The sequence below is a fragment of the Trichechus manatus genome, unplaced genomic scaffold, assembly GCF_000243295.1.
Source record: "Trichechus manatus latirostris isolate Lorelei unplaced genomic scaffold, TriManLat1.0 scaffold00160, whole genome shotgun sequence".
Classification (NCBI taxonomy): domain Eukaryota; kingdom Metazoa; phylum Chordata; class Mammalia; order Sirenia; family Trichechidae; genus Trichechus; species Trichechus manatus.
This window is the reverse complement of record NW_004444096.1, coordinates 5,139,274-5,160,308: the sequence shown is the minus strand read 5'-3', so window position 1 is coordinate 5,160,308 and position 21,035 is coordinate 5,139,274. Positions and strand designations below refer to the sequence as shown.

Below are 21,035 nucleotides of genomic sequence, written 5' to 3'. Positions count from 1 at the left end.
GTAGATGTTTATTATGGTTATGTCTTCATGATGGATCGTCCCCTTAATCATCATATAGTGTCCTTCTTTGTCTTTTATGGTAGATTTCGTTTTTAAGTCTATTTTACCTGAGATTAGAATTGCCACTCCTCTTTTTTGGTAGTTGTTAGCTTGATATATTTTTTTCCAGCCTTTGACTTTTAATAAATTCACATTTTTGTTTCTAAGTTGTGTCTCTTGTAGACAGCATACTGATGGATCCTGTTTTTCATCTTTCTATTTTTGACAATATTCTGTGGATTAGGAAGGTAGTTACTGAGAAAATAATCAGCAGAATCTGAATCAGGACTTGAATCAGGACTTGAGAAGAGGTTTTCAGTTTATTTATTTTTATGCCTTATGGTTAGTTCTTAAGAGGCCTACAGTTTAGTGGGAGAGACAGAAAAATCACACTAACCAAAACGAAGTATGATGGGGACAGCAGTACAGGTGGATACAAATTCTGTAGATCTGTGCTGTCCAGTACAGTAGCCACTAGCCATGTGTAGCTTTTGAGCACTTGAATGTGGCTAATGAGCCTAAAGACTGAATTTTTAATTTAATTCCAAACTTTTAAGAATGTTTGGAGTAATTTGGGAATGTGGATCTACTTTTTCAGCTTTAAATTTTATGAAATCTAAATGTAGATCAAGTATTTTTGATGAAAATTTAGCAACTGAGTGTGCTAGATTTAGGCCTTAGTGTGCTTTAAAAAACAGTGGATTTTGAAGACTTAGTCCAAAAAAAAAAAAACAAAACCTCATTAATAATTGTTAACATACTCAGCTGCTAACTGAAAGGTTAGAGGTGTGAGTCCACCAGGAGGCTCCTCAGAAGAAAGGCCTTGGCTCTCTACTTCCAAAAACATCAGCCACTGAAAACTCTGTAGAGCACAGATCTACTCGGACACACATGGGGTTGCCATGAGTCAGAATCGACTCCACAGCACCTGCTTACTGGTTATGTGGTGAAATGATAATGTTTTGGATGTATTGGATTAAATAAATATATGATTAAGTGTTATGGATTTGAATTAGGTCCCCCCAAAATATGTGTTGTAAATCCTAACCTCTATGCTGCGGTTGTCACCCATTTGGGAATGGGTTGTCTTTGTTATGTTACCGAGGCAGGATTAGTGTAGGGTGTGCCTTGAGTCAATCCCTTTGAGATATAAAAGAGACTGAACCAAGGGAGCAGAGGAGAGATGAGGTAAGATAGATGCCAAGGCACATGGAGATCTGCAAGGAACCAGGAAGCAGAAGCTGAAGAGACGAGGACCTTCCCCTAGAGCTGACAGAGAGAAAATGCCTTCTGTTAGAGCTCGTGCTCTGAATTCGGACTTCTAGCCTCCTAAACTGTTAGAAAATAAATTTTTGTTTGTTAAAGGTATCCCCTTGTGTTATTTCTGTTATAGTAGCACTAGATAACTAAGACATTAAGATTAGCTTCACTTTATTCTTTTTACCTTTTTAATGTGGCTACTGGAAAATTAATAAGTACTTATGTAGGTTGTATTATATTTCCTATTAGACATTGCTGGTCTCAATGCACAGAAGATTTATGAATTCTGCCTTTGGGGAATCAGATAATATCTCAAAGAGAAGGTGACCTTTGATCCAGTTCGTTAGGGTTTTGCATGTGGTTTGCTGATTGGTGGTTGGGGACAGGCTATCCCAGATAAAAGGATAAAAATAAAAATTTGAAGGTATGGAGAAAAACAGCATGTCATTAATAGTACAATTTTAAGTAGCATGGGGGTTTTGGAGCAAAGAATGTGGTGGTGCAGTGGTTAATAGCTATCACTGCTAACCAAAAGGTCGGCTGCTAACCAAAAAGATTGGCAGTTCAAATCCACCAGGCACTCCTCGGAAACCCTATGGGGCAGTTCTCCTCTGTCCTGTAGGGTTGCTGTGAGTCAGAATCGACTTGACGGCAACGGGTTTGGTTTTTTAGGTTTAATAGTGCAATTTTAAGTAGCACGGGGGTTTTGGAGCAAAGAATGTGGAGACTGGCGTAAACGAGGCAGAAAGGGTTGTTTGGAGTGTTGAAAAGCCTTAAATTCTCTGTTATGATATTTGGACTTGTTCTATAGTCAATGAAATGTCCACTGATGTTTTAAAACTGGTGAGTAACGAGATCAGGTTTGTGTTTTTAGAGACTAACCAGTGGTACTGTGGAGGATCGGTTAGACAAGGAAAAGAAATTGAGGCGGTAGACCCACATAGATTGCTGCAGTCTTTCAGCATAAGAGAAGAAGATGACCTGGACTAAGGTAGTCATTTTGGGGTAGGAGAGGAAGCAGTTCCAGACATATTAGCAGGGAGAATTAGTAGAATTTTGTAACCCATAGGATGCACATAGGAGACTCAGGATGATTTCTGATTGAATATCGTATGATGCCGTTATCTGAGCTGGTGAATATAATGGGGCAATATGTTATGGGAAAAGATTGAGGCAGAGTATAACGAGTTTAGGGTGTCTGTGGAGTATCCATGCTAGTGGGTAGTTCACAATACTTGTTTGTAGCTCAGGAGAGAGAGGTAGATGTTTGAGAGAGGGATTTTGATTTTATTGAAGCAGTGGAATTAGGTAATATTCCCCAAGAAGACTATGTGAAAACAGGAATAGGGAATTAGTTTTAGTGTATGGACTACATGACAGCTTCTTTAGTTACATAAAAGTAATCTTAATGTAGGAACATACTGAGTGCTTATTATGTGCCAGGTGCTATACTGGATACTGAACATGAAAAGAAAAACAAGACAAACATTTCTGCCTTAAAAGATAATCATGTTCTAGAGGGAGAGGCAGGCACATAAATTTGGGGTTACAGTGTAATAAGTACCATGGTAAAGGTGTGTATCTAGTGACAGAGTTGGAAGGCTGGAGGAAGGCATGTATGTGAGAGCAGAAAATGAGAGCGAAGAGGCGTGGGCTTGATAGCGAAGGGGAAGTCCATCTTTTGTTCCTTTTTGGTAAATCTTTCAGCTTTGATAGGCTTCCTACCTGGACATACCCCTGTCACTATTTGTATTGGTCCCTGTTACCCAGGGCTGTTCACTGTGATGTCTGTCAACTCTCATAAATCCACCCACTGTGGACACATTGCCAGGAGCCTGGTGGTACAGTGGTTAAGCACTGGGCTGCTAACTGAAAGGTCAGCAATTTGAACCCCCCAGCTGCTCTGCAGGGAAAACGTGAGCAATCTGCTTCCATAAAGCTTTACAGCCTTGGAAACCCTATGGGGCAGTTCTGCTCTGTCCTTCAGGGTCGCTGAGTTGGCACCAGCTTGATGGCAGTGGGTTTGGTTTCAGTTTCAGTCGGATCTGGTTTATAGCAAGGTGTGATTGACTCCTGTCTGTCCGCTGCTCTCCCTGTAGGTCGGCAGCGCAGAAATGACGTCTTCGGTATGCGTCCTCGTGGCTGGTTTCTGTAGGGCCTCCTGGAAGGAAGCATTGGTCAGGCTCACAGCCTTTCTGCTTGGGACCGGCCTTGTTCTGTGCCAGGGGAGGAGGGAGAAGTGACAGGCCTGTGAGGACATGAAGGGGTCGTTCAGGTTATTGACGAGGGTGAAAGGAGGAAGACAAGCCGGAAGGTGTGTTGAGGGGAAGGGCTGTGGCTAAAAGAGTTTTAGCATGTGAGTAGATCAGGCAAGGGTCTTGTAAAAAAGTATCAAACCCTATAGTAATTGAGCCACCTTGAGTTGCAGTAACTAGAAAACCTGAAAAAAATCAATAAGGAAAACCATTTGTTTACCAGGAAAACAAATACCTATTAAAGCTTATCACAAGATGAATTCAGTTAGCTATCAGTAATGTTTCCTTCCACTGCCCGTCTGTCAGTTTGTTGTATTGTGGTGGCTTGATGTTGCTCTGATACTGGAAGCTGTGCCACTGGTATTTTAAATACCAGCGGGATCACCCATGGTGGCTAATCAGCAGGCTTCCAGACTAAGATAGAGGAGGAAGAGAGGCCTGGTGATCAACTTCTGAAAATCAACCAATGAAAGCCCTATGGATCGCAACAGGATATTGTCTCAGATAGTGCTGGAAGATGAGCCCCCTAGATGGGAAGGCACTCAGCATGCATAATGGCTGCAACAGTGGACTTGAGCATACTAATGATTGGAAAGATGATGCAGGATCAAGCAACCAAGTGTTTCCTTATTGAAAGGTAGTTTTTCATTCCTTTATATTATGCCAGCTAAAGTGTTGAGTGTGCTTGGGATGCCCTTCCCTTCTTTTGGTTTGCTCCTCCTTTTCCTTAAAGACCCAGTTAAACCGATGTTGAACCTTCTCCTGAGGGCCGTCTCGCCCTCTTCTCCCTTTTAAGTACCCCTTTTTGTGTTCCTAGAGCGACCTGTGCGTGCTTCTCTCTCTAGCGCTTAGCTCATGCCATTGGAGGGGTTTTCTTTTACCTGTTTCTTCTCCTTACTAGACCCTTCACTGTTAGTCTGGTTTTCATCTCTTACCTAGCTCATAATGGGTTCTTAAAAGTTACATAAGTGAACCATAGAAAGTATCAGTGTGCTGTATAAAGCTTGAAATCTCAGTGATGTACTTCCAGATGTGAACATTAGAATTCGTAATTTTTTAATTTTAATATTATTAGACAAAAGGTCATATATATGTTTTTTTCTGAAATTTTACCTTTAAGGGAATAGACTATTCCTTTTGAAAGGCTACATTTTCCAGTTAATATTGATATTGCAATTTTTAGTTGTGAAACTAGAGAAGTTTTAATCCTGTTTTAACTAAAATATAAATATAAAAATATAAATATATTTTAACTGAATATAAATATAATTCCACATTCATAGTAAGGTGGATACCTAAGTAGTAGTACTAAATAGCATATGCTGATTAAGAAACAAGGCGTGTAGCTCCTTAGTTAATATGGATTCTTCCATTCTCTAAAGTTTATTACAGAAGCAATTCTTGAATTAATGTTGAAAGTAAAAAGGAAACATTTCAATATCTTTAGTATTAAAAATAAGTATTCAGGTAAAAAACTAATTTTAAGTTTAAAATTATCTTCTTATATATAAGGGTCCCCAGTTTTTCCTTTCTGTTGTGTGGATAGTGGGAGGGGTATTTTAGTCTATGTATAGATAAACTGGAACAGGCCAAGTCTTTTTTTAAATATAAAATTGGGTCATGTGCAGAGGTACTAGTCCCAATTCAGTTGTTAGTTAATGACAGATATAGCCTATAAAATTAACTTTGTTTCTTTGTTCTCCTTTTAGGGGTTTCTTTTGTATGAAAAGTGCTTTTATTTTAGTTGGAGACAGCTCATGAACAGGATTGTTTGTTTAGTTTACATGTATGGTACTTAAGTAAAAATTAGTTTTTCTAACATTTATAAAACTTGATTCATCTGTTGAAAATAGCCTCAACTCTTCTTGTTGCTTATTCTTTTAACTGGTCTTCCTTTGACTCAAATCTACAGAGTAAGTAGCAACTGGTGGCATGGATTTAAGAATCATGTTTAAGTATTTACGTTTTAAATAATACAGATTTATTGGCCAGCATGTCATAAAATCCATTCAGGAAAATTGAGTTTGATATAGTGTTAATACTATTGCTGTCACTTTTTTGAGTCAAGTGGACAAGGCAAATGCCTATCTTGCCCCAAATTCTTGTCTCAAATCAAATTTAAGGGTAATAATTGTTATAAATTTGGGAAATAAAACACATTAGAGGAACCCACTGATAATGTTTTAATTTGTGTTTCTTCATGCTTTTAAATTTTTAGTTGGATTTTCACTGTATAGTTTTATATTCTGCTCTTCTTACTTAACCTCATAAAGATTTTTATCCTGTTTCAAAGAAATCATTAATAGCATTTTTAATGTTTGACTAATACTGCCTCATGTGTATGCGTCATAATTTACTTAACCATTCCTCTGTTGTTGGATGTTTAGATTGTTTCTGATTTGCTTCTGATAAATAATACTGGAATGACAGTCTTTCTGAGAAAAACATTTTTCCATATGTAGGATTTTTTTCCTTTTGCTCAGAGTCCTAAAAGAACATGGAAAAAAAAAATATATATATATATACACACACATACACATACATATATATGTAAACAAAAAAAATGTTGCCATCGAGTCAATTCCAACTCCTAGCGACCCTTAGGACAGAGTAGAACTGACCCATAGGGTTTCCAAGGAGTGGCTGGTGAATTCGAATTGCTGACCTTGTCGTTAGCAGCTGAACACTTAACCACTGGCGCCACCAGGACTCCACGTGTGTATATACACATTTTTTTTTGGTTGTTGAGAGTATACACAGCAGGACATACATCAGTTCAACAATTTCTGCATGTACAGTTCAGTGACATTCATTGCATTCTTCTAGGTGTGCAGCCATTTTCACTGTCCTGTTTCAAGTTGTTCCACCCTCGTTAACATAAACTCACTGCCTCCTTAGGTTTCTGTCTGATCTTTCGAGTTGTTGTCAATTTGATCCCATGTAGATAGATCTTAAAAGAGTACAATGCTCAAGACAGACATTCCTAAAATAATATTTTTACAAACTCTTGAAACATGTTGCCAAACCGCTTTCCAAAAAGGTTCTACTAGTTAAAAGTTACCAGCAGTAAACTAAAGTTGGTACATCCCACCTTCATTCACCAGCATTGAGTGTGTTCATTTGAAAACGTATTTTTGATTTGCTAGACAAAATGGTGTATAATTACTTAATCATCCCCTGTTGTAATTATATATGTTTTATGTATGTGTAAACAATTTGGTATTTTACAGTAAGTATTTTTTTATCCAAAGAATTTATTTTTCAAGAGTTCTTGATGAAAATAGTTGGTGATTAATCAATGATAATTCCCTTAAATTTTCTCAGTAGTTTGGGCAGCTAGTGATAAATATAGACAGTTCCTTTTTTTTTTTTTTTTTTGCCAGAGATCAGCATATTCTACAAATATGGAGTCGTCTGTTTTATTTCTACATAGTTTATACGGACTTTGAAAATTTAAGATTTAGGCTGATCCTAAGTATGGAGTTAATTCATTAAGAAAACCAGCTTCTCATTTCTACTAGACACTCTTTCTAATAGCAAAAAAACAATATTTTAAATGAACATCTGTCAGACAAAAGTAACTAGCAACAAGAAGGAGTTGAGAAATACTAAGGTTTTGTTATTTGTTGTCAATAAACTTCTTTAATTTTTTTTTTTTCTGGTGAAAGTTTATATAGCAAATTAGGTCTCCACTTAACAATTTGTATATGTATTGTTCCATAACATTAGTTACATTTTCCACATTGTGTCAGTATTCTCATTATTTCCATTCTGGTTGTTCCGTTTACATTAATCTAGCTTCCCTGCCCCACCCTCCTTCCCCCGACCTTATCTTTGCTTTGTGGTAAATGTTTCATTTGGTCTCATATAGATGTTTGGTTTTTTTTTGAAGGAGCACAGCACCTGTGGGTGATACTGTTTATTTTATGAGCCAATCTGTTATTTAGCTGAAAAGTGACCTCCGGGAGTGGTTTCAGTTAAAAGTTTAAAGGGTACCTCAGGGAGATACTCTCAGGGGTTACTCTAGTCTCCACTGGTTCAGTAAGTCTGGCCTTTTCTTTTTAAGAATTTGAATTTTGTTCTGTAATTTTCTTCCATTCTGTCCATGACCATCTGTCGTAGCCCTGGTCAAAACAGTCGGTAGTGGTAGCCGGGCGCCATCCAGTTCTTCCAGTCTCAGGATAGATGAGGTCGTGGTTTGTCTAGGCAGTTGATCCAGTAGACTAGTTTCTTCTTTGAGTCTTTGGTTTCTTTCTTCCTCTTCTGTTCCATATGAGTAGAGACCATAGTTGTATCTTAGGTGGCCACTCGCAAGCTTTTAAGACCCCAGACACTACTTAGCAAAGTGGGATGTAGAACATGAACTTGATCAACTCTGTGGTGCCAGTTGACCGAGTTGTCCAACAAGACTATGGTCCTCAGCCTTCAAACCTAATAAACCAGTTCCACGAGGTGTATTTGGTTATGTCTGGGAAGTATCTGTGACTGTGCCCCCCATGTGCTTTAATACATGCATGAGTATATGTGCAGTACACACAAACACATATGTGCATATGCCTACAGATACACCTATATATACACACTTATAGACACATACATACCTTCCTGAACACATACCGGGTCGCTATGAGTCAGAACCGACTCATCGGCACCTAATAACAACAAACGCATATGCATACATATCTACCTGTGTGACCACTCATGTACTTTTTTAGTTGTTACTGTTATCGTTGTTGACCCTTATTCTTGTGTACTTAGTATTGTCATTAACCTTGACCAAGTTATGCACACTTTACTCAGTAAACTTCTTTTAACATAACTGTATGTGCTTCTGCTTAGAATTACTGCTCTTTCTCTAGATTTCAGACATAGCTCTCATCTCTATTTCTTGGTTTATCAATTTTGAAGAATACCATCCAACTTTGAAGATTTCCTGATTTTAAAATGTTAGGGACCATTCACCTCGCTTTCTCTCTTTCAATGTGTAATATTTATATAATTACTTTTGTTTCGTCTGTCTTCCCTTTGTTGGCTGCTAACTAAAAGGTCGGCAGTTGGAATCTACCAGCTGCTCCTTGGAAACCGTATGGGGCAGTTCCACTCTGTCCTGTAGGGTCGCTGTGTGTCAGAATCAACTCCACAGCGGTGGGTTTGGTTTTGGTTACTCTTTCATGGCTGGAGGCTACAATCTTTTTAACATCTTATTTGCTGATCTAGTAATTGTTTCACAGCCCTTATATTGAAGTCTTCATGTTTGACACCTTTTTTAAAAAAATTTTATTTTGTTGTTGAGAATATACACAGCAAATCATACACCAATTAAACAGTTTCTGCACGTACAATTCAGTGACATTGATTACAGTTTTTAAGTTGTGAAGCGATTCTCACCCCCATTTTCTAAAGTTCTTCCTCATTAACATAAACTCACTGCCCCCTGAGTTTCCTATCTAATCTTTCAAATTGCTGTTGTCAGTTTGATCCCATATAGATAGTTCTTAAAAGAGCATAATGCTCAAGGCAGATTTTTTTTTTTTTTTTTTACTAGTTAAACTAAACTGTTGTTTGGTTTTAAGAAGACTTCAGGGAACGTTTTTGATTTAAGTTTTAAAGATTTTCCTGGGGCAGTAGTTTCAGGGGTTTCATCCAGCATCCATGGCTCCAGAAAGTGAGAGTCCATGAGAATTTGAAATTCTGTTCTGTGGGTTCTTCTATGGAATCTTTCATCAAAATGTTCAGTAATGGTAGCCGGGCACCATCCAGTTCTTCTGGTCTCATGGCAAAAGAGGCAGACGTCCATGGAGGCGGTTAGCACACATTCCGTTTCCTCCTCCTGTGCCTGACTTGCCTTCCTCTGTTGCTCCAGATGAATAGAGACCAGTTGTGCTTTGGATGGCTGCTTGCAAGCTTTTAAGACCCCAGGCACTATGCAGTGAACTAAGGGTACAGGTAAAACAGAAGCACTAAATGCGTTATTAGGTCAGTTAACTGGGATGTCCCATGAAACCATGATCCTAAACCTCCAACCAAATCCTGTGAGGTGTTTGGTTGTACGGAAGCAGCATCAGCAGCTACTCTCTCTCTCTTTTTTAATTGTTATAAATATGTCTGTCACACAGCTTTTGCTAATTTAACTTTTCATAGGTGCACAACTTATTGATAGCACTTAAAATTATTGGCTGAGCAACCCTACCCTTAATCAATATGATTTTCCCGTCACTAAACTGAAACTCAGTACCCTATAAGCAGTAACCACCTCTTTCATCCTCTCCCCCTTCCTCCTGTCCCTGGTAACTGCTAATAAACTTTGGGCTCTATACATTTGCCTTTTCTTGTCTTTTTATACAAGTGAGGCCATACAGTATTTGTCTTTTTGTGATTGACTTACTTCACTCATAATGTCTTCAGGCTTCATCCATACTGTAGCACGTATCAAGACTTCGTTTCTTTTACTGGCCGAGTAGTCTTCCATTGTACGTATGAACCACATTTTGTTTTTCCAGTCATCCGTTGGTGGACAGTTGTTTCCACTTTTAGCTGTTGTGAACAACACTGCAGTGAATATTGGTGTAAATGTATTTGATACCTGAGTTCCCATTGTTTAGAAGTTTTCTTTCTCCTTGACTCTCAAATACCACCTTCTCCTGTAGACCTACTTCTGACCTTTCCTTTCTGTTTTCTTTACTGGATCTTCTTTCTTTGTCTGATTCCTTAATTACATTAATTGCAACAACAGTAATAATAGTTGTTATTATAATACTAGAAGCTGCCATGCCAGACTCTGTACTACCTTTATACTTGTATTCTCTAGCGTGGCTTCTGAGGTGCTCCTGGGTGGGTTTGAACTGCCAACCTTTCAGTTAGTAGTCCAGTGCTTAAACATTTATGCCACCCAGGGACCATATATTCTCATTTTAATTCATAAAGCAACTGTTTAGTGTTCTCCAGGGTTCCATTTTCTTCCTCCTGTCATTCTGTATTCTCTCTTAAGTTATCGACCTGACTTATATGCTGATAACTTTTACATTTATGTTTTTAGTCCTGTTTTCTGTACTGAGTTCCTTAGCTGTATATCCAACAGTTTATGGGCATTTCCACCTGGATTTTTGAAAGGCACATCAACCTAATACATCCGAAATGGAACTCTTCTTTGTACCTTTCTTTCCATCCTGTTCTTCATGTTGACACTATTTAACCGATAGTGAAAAATGAGTAAGTAAAGAACAACCACCACCACCAAGCTATGCTTCACATAAACAAACATAATCTGTAATTTAACCTTCTGATTACTTCTTCAGTCTGGCCGTGCTTCTCCATTCCTACTATCATTATCCTATTTTTGCTCTCCATCTTCCAACTGCTATTGTACCAACCTCCTGACTGATTTCTGTGTCTAGTTGCATCCCTCTAAAACCCGAAATATTCCTAAAATTTGAATCAGAATGTACTTCCTTGCTTCAGCTCTGCAGTAGTTCCCTGATTGCTACTGGATAATGTCCAGGCCTTTAAACAGGGCTTAACAAAGCTTTTCTTTGTTCTGTCTCTTGCTTCTCCTTAGATCTCACTCTCTCTTGCTGCTTGTTTTACATGTTCTACGGTCCATATTATGCTATTTCCTAACATCTGTTCTTGCTGCCTCCTGTCTTCCTGACTTTTGCCTGACTAAACTCTTACTTATTCATTTCTAAGGCTCAGTCCATTTGTTTCTAGGTCTCTTCCTTTCTGCTCCTATGGTATACTATGTATACCTGTAGCATTTTATTTCTTATGTGTTAAAATAATGTTTGTTTCACTTTCCTCACTGTAGTATGAGGTTCTAGAAGACATTTTTTTTTTATTCAGATGTATATAACCTTAGCTCCTAGTTGGGTATTTGCCACTCATTTCATTTTTGGACAGTTTCTAGTAAGTGATGACAAGACTATCCATCCCTTTGCCCAAACTAGAACCTGGGAGTTTTTCCAGTTTCCTTCTTCTTTATTACATCTAACCAGTTGTAGGTCCTCGGATTTTGCTTTTACTTGGGCATATGTGTTTGCACTCTTGTGTTCATATGTTCGTTCATTCATTCCTTCAACAAATTTCATAAAGTGCTACCGTGTGCTCGGCAGAGTACTAACTATGCTACACGCTGAACACTGCATTGAATTTACAGGTTAATTTTTGGAGAATTGACATCTTTTGCAAAATCAGATTTTTCTATTCAGGAGCAAAGGTTTATCTATTCAAGTGTCTATTTAGGTACCTGAGTAATCTTTTTAAGCATTCTTCTTTTGGTTTTGTGTATTTCTTCTAAGGCTTATTTGTAAATGTTTAACAGTTCTTTTCCTATTGTGAATGAGGTTTTTCATTCCGTTACATTTTCCAATTTGTCATTGCCCATGTATAGGAAACTGATTTGTTGTTTTTTGTTAGGTGTCATTGAGTCAGTTCTGACTCATAGCGACTCTGCGTAGAAAAGAATGAAACACTGCCTGGTCTTGCACCATCCTCACAGTCGTTGCTATGTTTGAGTCCGTTGTCGCAGCCACGTTGTCAGTCCATTTCATTGAGGGTCTTCCTCTTTTTTGCTGACCCTCTACTTTATGAAGCGTGATGTCCTTCTCCAGGGACTGATCCCTCCTGATACCATGTCCAAAGTACTTGAGACGAAGTCTCACCATCCTCTCTTCTAAGGAGCATTCTGGCTGTACTTCTTCAAGACAGATTTGTTTGTTCTTTTGGCAGTCTGTGGTAGGTTCAGTATTCTTCACCAGCACCATAATTCAAACCATCAGTTCTTATGATTAGATGATCATATATCTGACCAACTTACTACAAACTATCTTACTAGTTTTCATGGATAATAGTTATGTCAGTTACAAATGACAGTTGTTCTTCCCCCTAGCTTTTTGAGTTTACTTCATTTGTCGTCTCTTAGTATATCGGTTAGAACGTCCAGAACAGTGTTGAATAGAAGCAGTGTTACTTGGTATCCTAGTTTTATTATTGACTTTGGTGAAAGTGCTTCTTATGTGTATTAAGTATGATGTTTATTTTAAATACTTATAATTAAAAAATACTAAATTAATGAAGCCTCACCTATTACTGACTTGCTAAAGGGTTTATCCCGAATCTGCGTTGAATTTTATCAAATGCTTTTTTGGTCACTGTGGAGATGATCACGTTAATCTGTTAATTTAAACAGTTGCAGTATGAGATTTCCTATTGGCAGACTTTCTTTACATTTGTACTTCTTCCTGATTTATTTAATGTAGTGCTGGATTTGATTGCTAATGTTTTATTTAGAATTTTTTTCCATCTAAATTTATAAATGAGATTGATTTATAGTGCTTTCATTTAATTCGTCTCTGCTTTTGTTTCAAAATTGTGCTAGCCTTATAGACTATGTTGAAGCATTTCAGTTTTGTTTTTTTTTTTCAGTTGGAAAAACAGTTTAAATTTGAACAGTTTAAACAGCAGGAATTATTTGTTTCTTAAAGATTTAATAGAATTTGTCCATAAACATCATTTGGTCATCTTTATATCACCAAATTCTAGTAAAGTATCTGGAGCATAGTAGAAACTTCTTCAATACTGGTTGAATAGATATTCTCTGGATAAGGTTCTGAGAAACTATTTACTATATAGAATTGCTTGTGATATTAATTCATTTTTGAGAAGCATGACTAATTCGCCAGTATGTGGTGAATTTTATAATAGAGATAAATGGAAGTTTATCTTTATGGGTAGATTTTCTACATAGAAAGCTGTTGTTTGGTGGTAGTCTAAATACAAAGCTAACATTTTTAGCCAAACAGTCGAATTTGCATCATTGAGTGCGTTCCTTGCAGAACTGCTGTTTATAAAAAGACCAAAGGTAACCATTTTACACGCATATGTTCATGTTTTGGGTTATTTTTACTGTTTTCTCTTTTTAAACTTATTCTGTGATTTAGACTCATTCAAGTTATTTTATAGGCAAATACTGTTTTTAGAAGTTAAAGTACTTTAATTTTAATAAAGGTTATTCAGTGTATCCATCCACACTTCCCTTTTTTACTTCAGTATTTCTAGGTATTTCTGAAAGTCTAGGTACATTACAGCAGTAATTGAACGTCTGAATATAACTGGCATTTATTTATAAGGTAAGGCAAGTGGTTCTTAACTGGGGGCAGTTTTTGTCCCTGGGGACATTTGACAGTGATGTGTGGAGACTTGTTGCTTGTCACACTGAGGTGGGGAGATTAGGAGGTACTGGGAGAGAGGGCGTGCTGCTAGGAACTAGTAGGTAGTAGAGGCCAAGGATGCTGCTAAACATCCTAATGCACAGGGTAGTCCCCCCCCTCCCCCCAAAGAATTGTGTGTCCTAAAATGTCACTAGTGCCAAGGCTGAGAAACCTTGTTATAAAAGATAAGAGATATATACGAATACAGTACAAAAAGTGTCCTCACTCATGTGCTTTTTTCTCTAGCAACTAGATTTCTGTGTAACTGTCCTTATGCAAAGTGTATGAAGAGTATTCTGCTCTTGACTGACATCTAGTGAGACATTTAAAAATAAAAAGTAAAGCTGTAGGTTAAGATTAAGCATGTAAATCAGAGAGTTACTGCTAATACTTACTTTTCTACTCTTAAGAGAGTTTGCAGATAAGGAAACTAGGAAAAGATTAGTTTATGGCTACTGAGAAATTGTAACTGAGAAGTAATAGAATGTAGTAAATTCTTAGCTTAAGTATTGTTAAGCTTTTATGTTTGATTTATATTCATGATTTTAGTATTAGAACTTAGGATATAAAAATCTTTCTTTTGATAGCTTTCTGAATAACTGATGATCTATCCACATTCAAGACTTTTTCCATTTTAAAAAATTGCCAAAAATCATGGAATTTTAGAGCCAAAGCAGACCTTGGTGATTTAGTCTAATTCTATCATTTAAAGAAATTAGAGAGTTGAGTTTCAGAGAGGTGAGGTTGAGGTGTTCTTAGCCAATATCATACAAGTTGTTAGTGCCACATCTAGAACTCGAACCCAGAGCTCCTGACTTCTAGTCAGATATTCTTTCAGAGTAAAGGCAAGTATTAAGCACACTTTGGATTCTAATGGAAGCTGGGTTTTTTTTTCCCCAATCAGACTATGAATATTAAAACTATTGAATTATTATTTCCTGAGAATACATCTGTATGTGTGTTTTAAAATGAATTAGTAGTCATGTTTATAAACCTTGTGTTTCATTTAGTTTTAATTTGTAAATGTTAATGTCAGTTTAAACTTGAATATTTAAAATTTTTGTTCCACAGGCAAGTACACCGCCAAATCAAGGAAGGCCAGATTCTCCCGTTTATGCTAATCTACAGGAACTGAAGATATCCCAGTCTGCTGTTCCCCCGCTTCCTGGAAGCCCAGCAGTTCAGATTAATGGAGAATGGGAAACTCATAAAGACATTTCAGGGCGTTGTTATTACTATAACAGAGGAACACAGGAAAGAACTTGGAAACCACCTCGTTGGACTCGGGATGCAAGCATAAGCAAAGGAGACTTCCAAAGTTCTGGAGATCAAGAGGTATGAATAATTAAGGAATCAACCAGTCACAGTTACCAAACTTCCTCATTTTGTTATTTAAAAACAAAAGAAGTGAATAGATCTGTTTCTTAGTATCAGCATGGTAGAATGTTTGACATCTCTAAGATACTAAATATTCTTTCCAAGCTTTCTTTATATCAGTGCTCATTACCTTCTAACTTCTAGCTAGTGCATAGTAGCTAACCTTGTAGTATGCTTACTGGTTTGGGAGTTAACTTGATTAAAGTGGGTTAGTGCCAGTGCTTTCCCTTAAGTGTTGGAAGTTTCTACTTCAGTTATCATTGTACAGGCAGTGACATTTTTTAGAAAAAGAAAGAAAATAAATGATGAGACCTAGCCAAACAAATAGAAACAAAACCATTGAAATGATTAAAAGAGAAACTTTTCTCCATTGGTTTGATATGACTACCAAACTACTTCTCAGTTTTCCTCTTTCTTTGGCCAGAGGTACAAGAACACTTTTTATTTATATGTAAGGGAAATAATTATAATATGCTTTGTTACAGTTAGATCAGTCTGTAAGTCTGATGGTTCACTTTAAAATCATTTTTTTAAACAAGTCTTCATACTGTTCTCACCCCCACCTCCAGTTTCACCTTTCCCCGTACTCTTGGAGAGGACAGTGCAGTTGTACTGGCCATGTCTCAATGATCTGGAGAGATGTCTTGGGACCCTTTGGATATACAGGAGAAGCTTGGATAGGATTGATACAAAGAAGTGAAATCCTGCTGTTTGGTAGCCTGGGGACCCTGCATCTGTATAGGACACCCTGCTCTTGTAGAGAGTAGCTAGCTTGTACAATAAAAGCAGATATCCAGTTAGGTAAGAGCTGGAAATATCAGGTAACACATCCTGTGTTTATCAGAAGCTAAAAGCTTTTTGTAGTTAATAACCCCCTTACTTGTCCTATTTTACAGTTGATTATTTATAGTTTTGGTTTGGTGGTAACTGGTAACTTTTAGTGTTCAAGAATGAGAGCCAAAATAGAGAAATTGTTCATGGATAACTATAGTAAGAAAAATGATAGAAAAATTTTATTTGGATTATAGGTCTAGAAAGATCTGAAAATAAACCATTCTGTGGATCATTAATAATAAAGTAGAATCTTATAATTTGAGAGAATTAGGGAAAGGGCTAAACTGTAGACTAGTTTAAAGGAATTAAATTTTTCAGTACACACAGGAGATGTTAACAACATGTTTCTTAGCTTCTATTTCAGTCAATAGATGAATGTGATTTGTCTGTCAGAGCCTCAGCTTATACTACTAGTCTCTGCACAAATTGTACAAAAATAGATATTTCCAAAATGTCTGAAGCACATACTCCACTAGCTTCTTGAGAAAGGTTGTGCATGGGAGATAAAATCGAGATGTGTGTGTGAAAATGCCTGTATTCTGCTCTCATATTTAATTGATAGTTTGCCTGGGTATAGAATTCTAGGTTGAAATTATTTTCTCTCACAATTGCAAGGCATTTTGAACTTTATGGGCATCTGGATCAGCTACTTGATGAGGAATGTTAGAAACTTTAGATCTTTCCTTTTGGACTGTCAGAGTCTCCATAAACCTGCTGCCGTTAAGTGGATTCCGACTCACAGTGACCCTGTAAGACAGAGTAGAACTGCCCCACGGGGTTTCCAAGTCTGTAATCTTTATGGAAGCAGACTGCCACATCTTTCTCCCTTGGAGCGGCTTGTGGGTTCGAACTGCCGACCTTTCGGTTAACAGCCAAGTGCTTAGCCAGTGCACCACCAGGGCTGCTGGGATTCTCTCTAGAAATTGTATGATCCTTTGCCTGGAAAGGACGAGCTCCCAGGGTCTTGGTAGTCAGCATTCAGTGTGCATGTTGTCCCTTAATTTCCTCTCTTTCTATTTGGTGCCCACGTCCCAGTTGTGCCTGTTATCTCCTAACCTGAAATCTTTGTTTTTTCTACTTCAAAAAAATAAATCCCTGTGCTTCCTCTAGGGAAAGGGAGGGGCGCACACCCAGCGCAGGAAGAAGAGGATTCTGGAGGTTTTAGTGCCTATTTTAGTGCTTCTGCCTTCGCCCCAGAGGTACCTAATACTGTCATTTCTTGAGCCATTTGAGGATTCTGCTGTGTCAACTTGTTGGGTTTCAGCTCTGCAGCACCTCCATCCCTCACCCCACCTTGCTGTTTAGATTCTGCTTTCTTCAGTCTCATAATTCAGTTATTTGTCTATGCGCTTTTCAGCTTCCAGAGTTTTGTGACTCCTGTTTCTTCTCTTCTCCCTGTTCTTGGGGGTTTATGTCTTCTTGAGCATACGTCTTTATGGTTATTTAGTGGGATTGGTGAGGGAGCAAGTGTTCAGTCTTAGCAGCTTATTATTTTAGAGGTTACTCTAGAACAGAGGTTTTCATTTGGGGTGATTTTGCCTCCCAGGGGACATTCAGTAATGTCTGCAGGCAGCTTTGGTTGTCACAGCTGCTCCCTCGCAAGTGCTCCCCAGCACTGCTCCCACAGTGCACCTGGCATCTTTTGGTTAGAGGCCAGGGCCTCGGATGCACATCTTATGATACATAAGACAGTTCCCATCTGTTACGGATTGGATTGTTGTGTGCTGTCGAGTCGATTCCAACTCATAGCAACCCTATAGGACAGAGTAGAACTGCCCCATAAGGTTTCCAAGGAGGGGCTGGTGGATTTGAGCTGCCAACCCTTTTGATTAGCAGCGAAACTCTTAACCAGTTTGCCACCAGGGCTCCACATGGATTGAAGTATGTGCCCCAAAATATGTGTTTTAAATCCCAGCCTCTATGCCTGTGGTTATAATCCATTTGGGAATGGATTGTCTTTGTTGTGTTAATGAGACAGCATTAGAGCAGGATGTGTCGAGTCAGTCTCTTTTGAGATATAAAAGAGATTAAACAAGCAAGCGGAGAAGGAGAGATTGAGGAAGAGAGATGCCAGGTCACATGAAGATCACCCAGGTTTCAAAGCTAAAAGAGACAAAGACTTCGCCTCTGGAGCTGACAGAGAGAGGAAGCCTTCCGCTTCAGCTGGCATCCTGAATTCGGACTTCTGACCTCTTAAACTGTTAGAAAATAAATTTCTGCTTGTTAAAGCCATCCATTTGTGGTATTTTCTGTTACAGCAGCACTAGATAATTAAGACACTATCTTAGTTCTTTATAAAGTTTAAAACTGACAGAAAAGTGGGAAGAATAGTATAATCTATATACCATTTACCCTATATCTAGGTTAACCAGTTACTAACATTTTGCCACATTTCCTTTATTTCTCTCTTGCTCGCTCCCTCCAGGCCCCTTATACACACACACGTACACGTACATGTATGTGTATGTGTGAATTTTTTTCTGAACCGTTTGAAGCAGACAACATAATACTCCATTCTGTAAATATAAGGACATTTTCCTGCAAAACCACAATACATTTATTACACCCAAAAATTTAATATTGGTATATTATTTAATAATTATTTAATGGGGCTCTGGTGGTGCAGTGGTTAAGAGCTGTGGTGTGCTATGGCTGCTAACCAAAAGGTTAACAGTTCAAATCCACCAGCCACACCTTGGAAGCCCTGTGGGGTAGTTCTCCTCTGTCCTTTAGGGTTACTGTGAGTCAGGATCGACTTGACAGCAATGAGTTGTTTAATACACAGTTAATATTCAGTTTATCTCAATTGTCAGGTAATATCCTTTATAGTTTTTTTCCTGCCAGTGAAGACTCCAGTGAAGGATCGTGTATTGCATTTATTTGTTTTATCTCTTTAGTCTTATTTTGTATTTCGTTTTTGATTATTCTAATACACAAAGTATTTTGAGAATGTGATTATGCTGTTTTTCTGTTGACTCACACTCATTGTATTTTGTTGCCATATCTTTTATGTGTGTATGTGTTTAATGTGAGTTTATGTTCTTGGAAATTCATATGTAGGGATTCTTTAATGCTGGGATTGAAAGTGGGTTCATTCAGAGAAAATTTTCTTTTGTTCCTACCACGTGCCTAGGGAAAGTAGTATTCTGAGAGCATTTGGAAGTAAATTTTCAACTTTAGTTTTTACAGGCCACCCAGGTTGTAGTAATTTGGATTGCATGAAGTTTGGCTTATGGAGGATTCCTGTGATTTCCCTAGTAGAGAATAAAATTTCTGATTCATCCATCATCTGTGGGTATAATTCTTTGGGGTCCCAGTTTTGTGTTGTGTGTTAAACTCCCTACCTTTGATGCTCCTAAGTACTTTTGCCCAACACTTCTGCTTGGCTCTGAAAACTGAAATTCTGGTTGGTGGTTTGGTAAATGCCTTCAAGGAGAAAGCTGATATTTTTATTCTGCTTACCTCTCTGCATCCTTGCTTCTGCTTAGTTTTTTACCTCTGGGTATTTAGTAACTAACCTCATGCTCTTAATGAATTTATTATTTTTAAAAAAAAATTATGTAAGAGTTTTAGCTGTTGTCACCTGCATGATCAGTTGGAGCACCTGCCTGCCATTCTCCTATAAATGGGACGTTCACTACAGCACCCTCATATTTCTGCAGTGGCTGCAGAATATACTCGTTACCTAGTAACTAGTTATTTAGTATAGGACTGTTAACATTTGGAGAGTGCTTGCTAAATATCATCTTAATTTTGATTTGTTTGCCATTAAATCTAGCTAAATACCAAGATCTTAAAGCCACTCCTGGTGCTATAGTATAATAAAGCTTATCAAGATATTGGAGGTTACTTTTTGTGGCAGAGTGGAACATCTTACTGTGTGAAAATTGCAAGTATGGTGAACATTTTGTCAGTATTTTGTCTCCTAATGAAAAAAGGAGATTTAGTGATGCTAATTGTTTCTTAAATTGATTTTACTAATTAGATGGCCCTTTTTATTCTCTTTTTCTAAAAGATTTTGTTGTGCTTTTCCTCCATGAGCTTACGTTTTCAGTGGTGTTAATTAAATAAAAATAAATCTCCTGATTTGAATTTAAGTTTTCCATTTTTTAGAAATGTTACTGTTGCATAACACATACAGCCTTCTTTATGCAGTGTTCCTGTTGTCTCTGTTAGTTTTGTGATCACATTAGTATTAGGCTATGTATGTCTTTAAGTTACTTCCACTACATTGAAGATCCTCCCATCTTAGTGTCTCAGACCAAATTATGGTGGTAGGAAGTCTGATTGAGTAAGATTTAATTGCCGAAACGATTTTACCTAGAGGTGACAGAGAGGGTCATTTGCACATGGGAGTTAACCTAAGAAATATTTGTTGAATGAATGAATGAATTTTAAGTGCAGTAAGCAAAAGTGCTACTTAGTCATACTATGGGGCTTCTTGGTTTGTTGTTTATTTGTTTTTGGCAAGGTGCCTTTTTTTTTAATCTTTAGGTGAAGGTTTACAGAACAAACTAGCTTCACATTAAACAGTACACATAATGTTTTATGACATTGGTTAACAACCCCACAATATGTCAACACTCTCCCTTCTCGACCTTGGGTTCCCTATTACCAGTTTTCCTATCCCCTCCTGCCTTCTAGTCCTTGCCCCTGGATTGGTGTGTCCCTTTAGTCTCATTTTGTTTTATGGACCTGTCTAATCTTTGGTTGAAGGGTGAACCTCAGGAGTGACTTCATTACTGAGCTAAAAGGGTTTCTGGGGGACATACTCTCGGGGTTTCTCCAGTCTCTGTCAGGCCAGTAAGTCTGGTCTATTTTTGTGAGTTAAAATTGTGTTCTGCATTTTTCTCCAGTTCTGTCCAGGACCCTCTGTTGTGATCCCTGACAGAGCAGTCAGTGGTGGTAGCCGGACACCATCTAGTTGTTCTGGACTCAGTCTGGTAGAGGCCGTGGTAGTTGTGGTCCATTAGTCCTTTGGACTGATCTTTTGTTTGTATGTTTAGTTTTCTTCATTCTCCCTTGCTCCCGAAGGGGTGAGACCAGTGGAGTATCTTAGATGACT

At 37.9% G+C, this 21,035-nt stretch overlaps 1 protein-coding gene and 1 long non-coding RNA gene across 13 annotated transcripts in view; both read left to right on the top strand.

Moving 5' to 3' along the window:
- LOC111822324 (uncharacterized) overlaps positions 1 to 14,822 on the top strand; it is a 50,504-nt gene extending 35,682 nt beyond the window's left edge. Inside the window, exon 3 of the long non-coding RNA XR_002825608.1 lies at positions 13,599 to 14,822. This is a non-coding gene — a long non-coding RNA (uncharacterized LOC111822324). The remainder of the gene's footprint in view (positions 1 to 13,598) is intronic.
- The window catches only part of ARHGAP12 (Rho GTPase activating protein 12), a 132,090-nt gene that overhangs the window by 61,729 nt on the left and 49,326 nt on the right, over positions 1 to 21,035 (top strand). For all 12 annotated transcript variants that reach the window (XM_023740613.1, XM_012558358.2, XM_004386260.2 and 9 more), the window contains exon 4: positions 14,831 to 15,094. In XM_023740613.1, the coding sequence (XP_023596381.1) occupies positions 14,831 to 15,094 (264 nt within the window). The remainder of the gene's footprint in view (positions 1 to 14,830; positions 15,095 to 21,035) is intronic.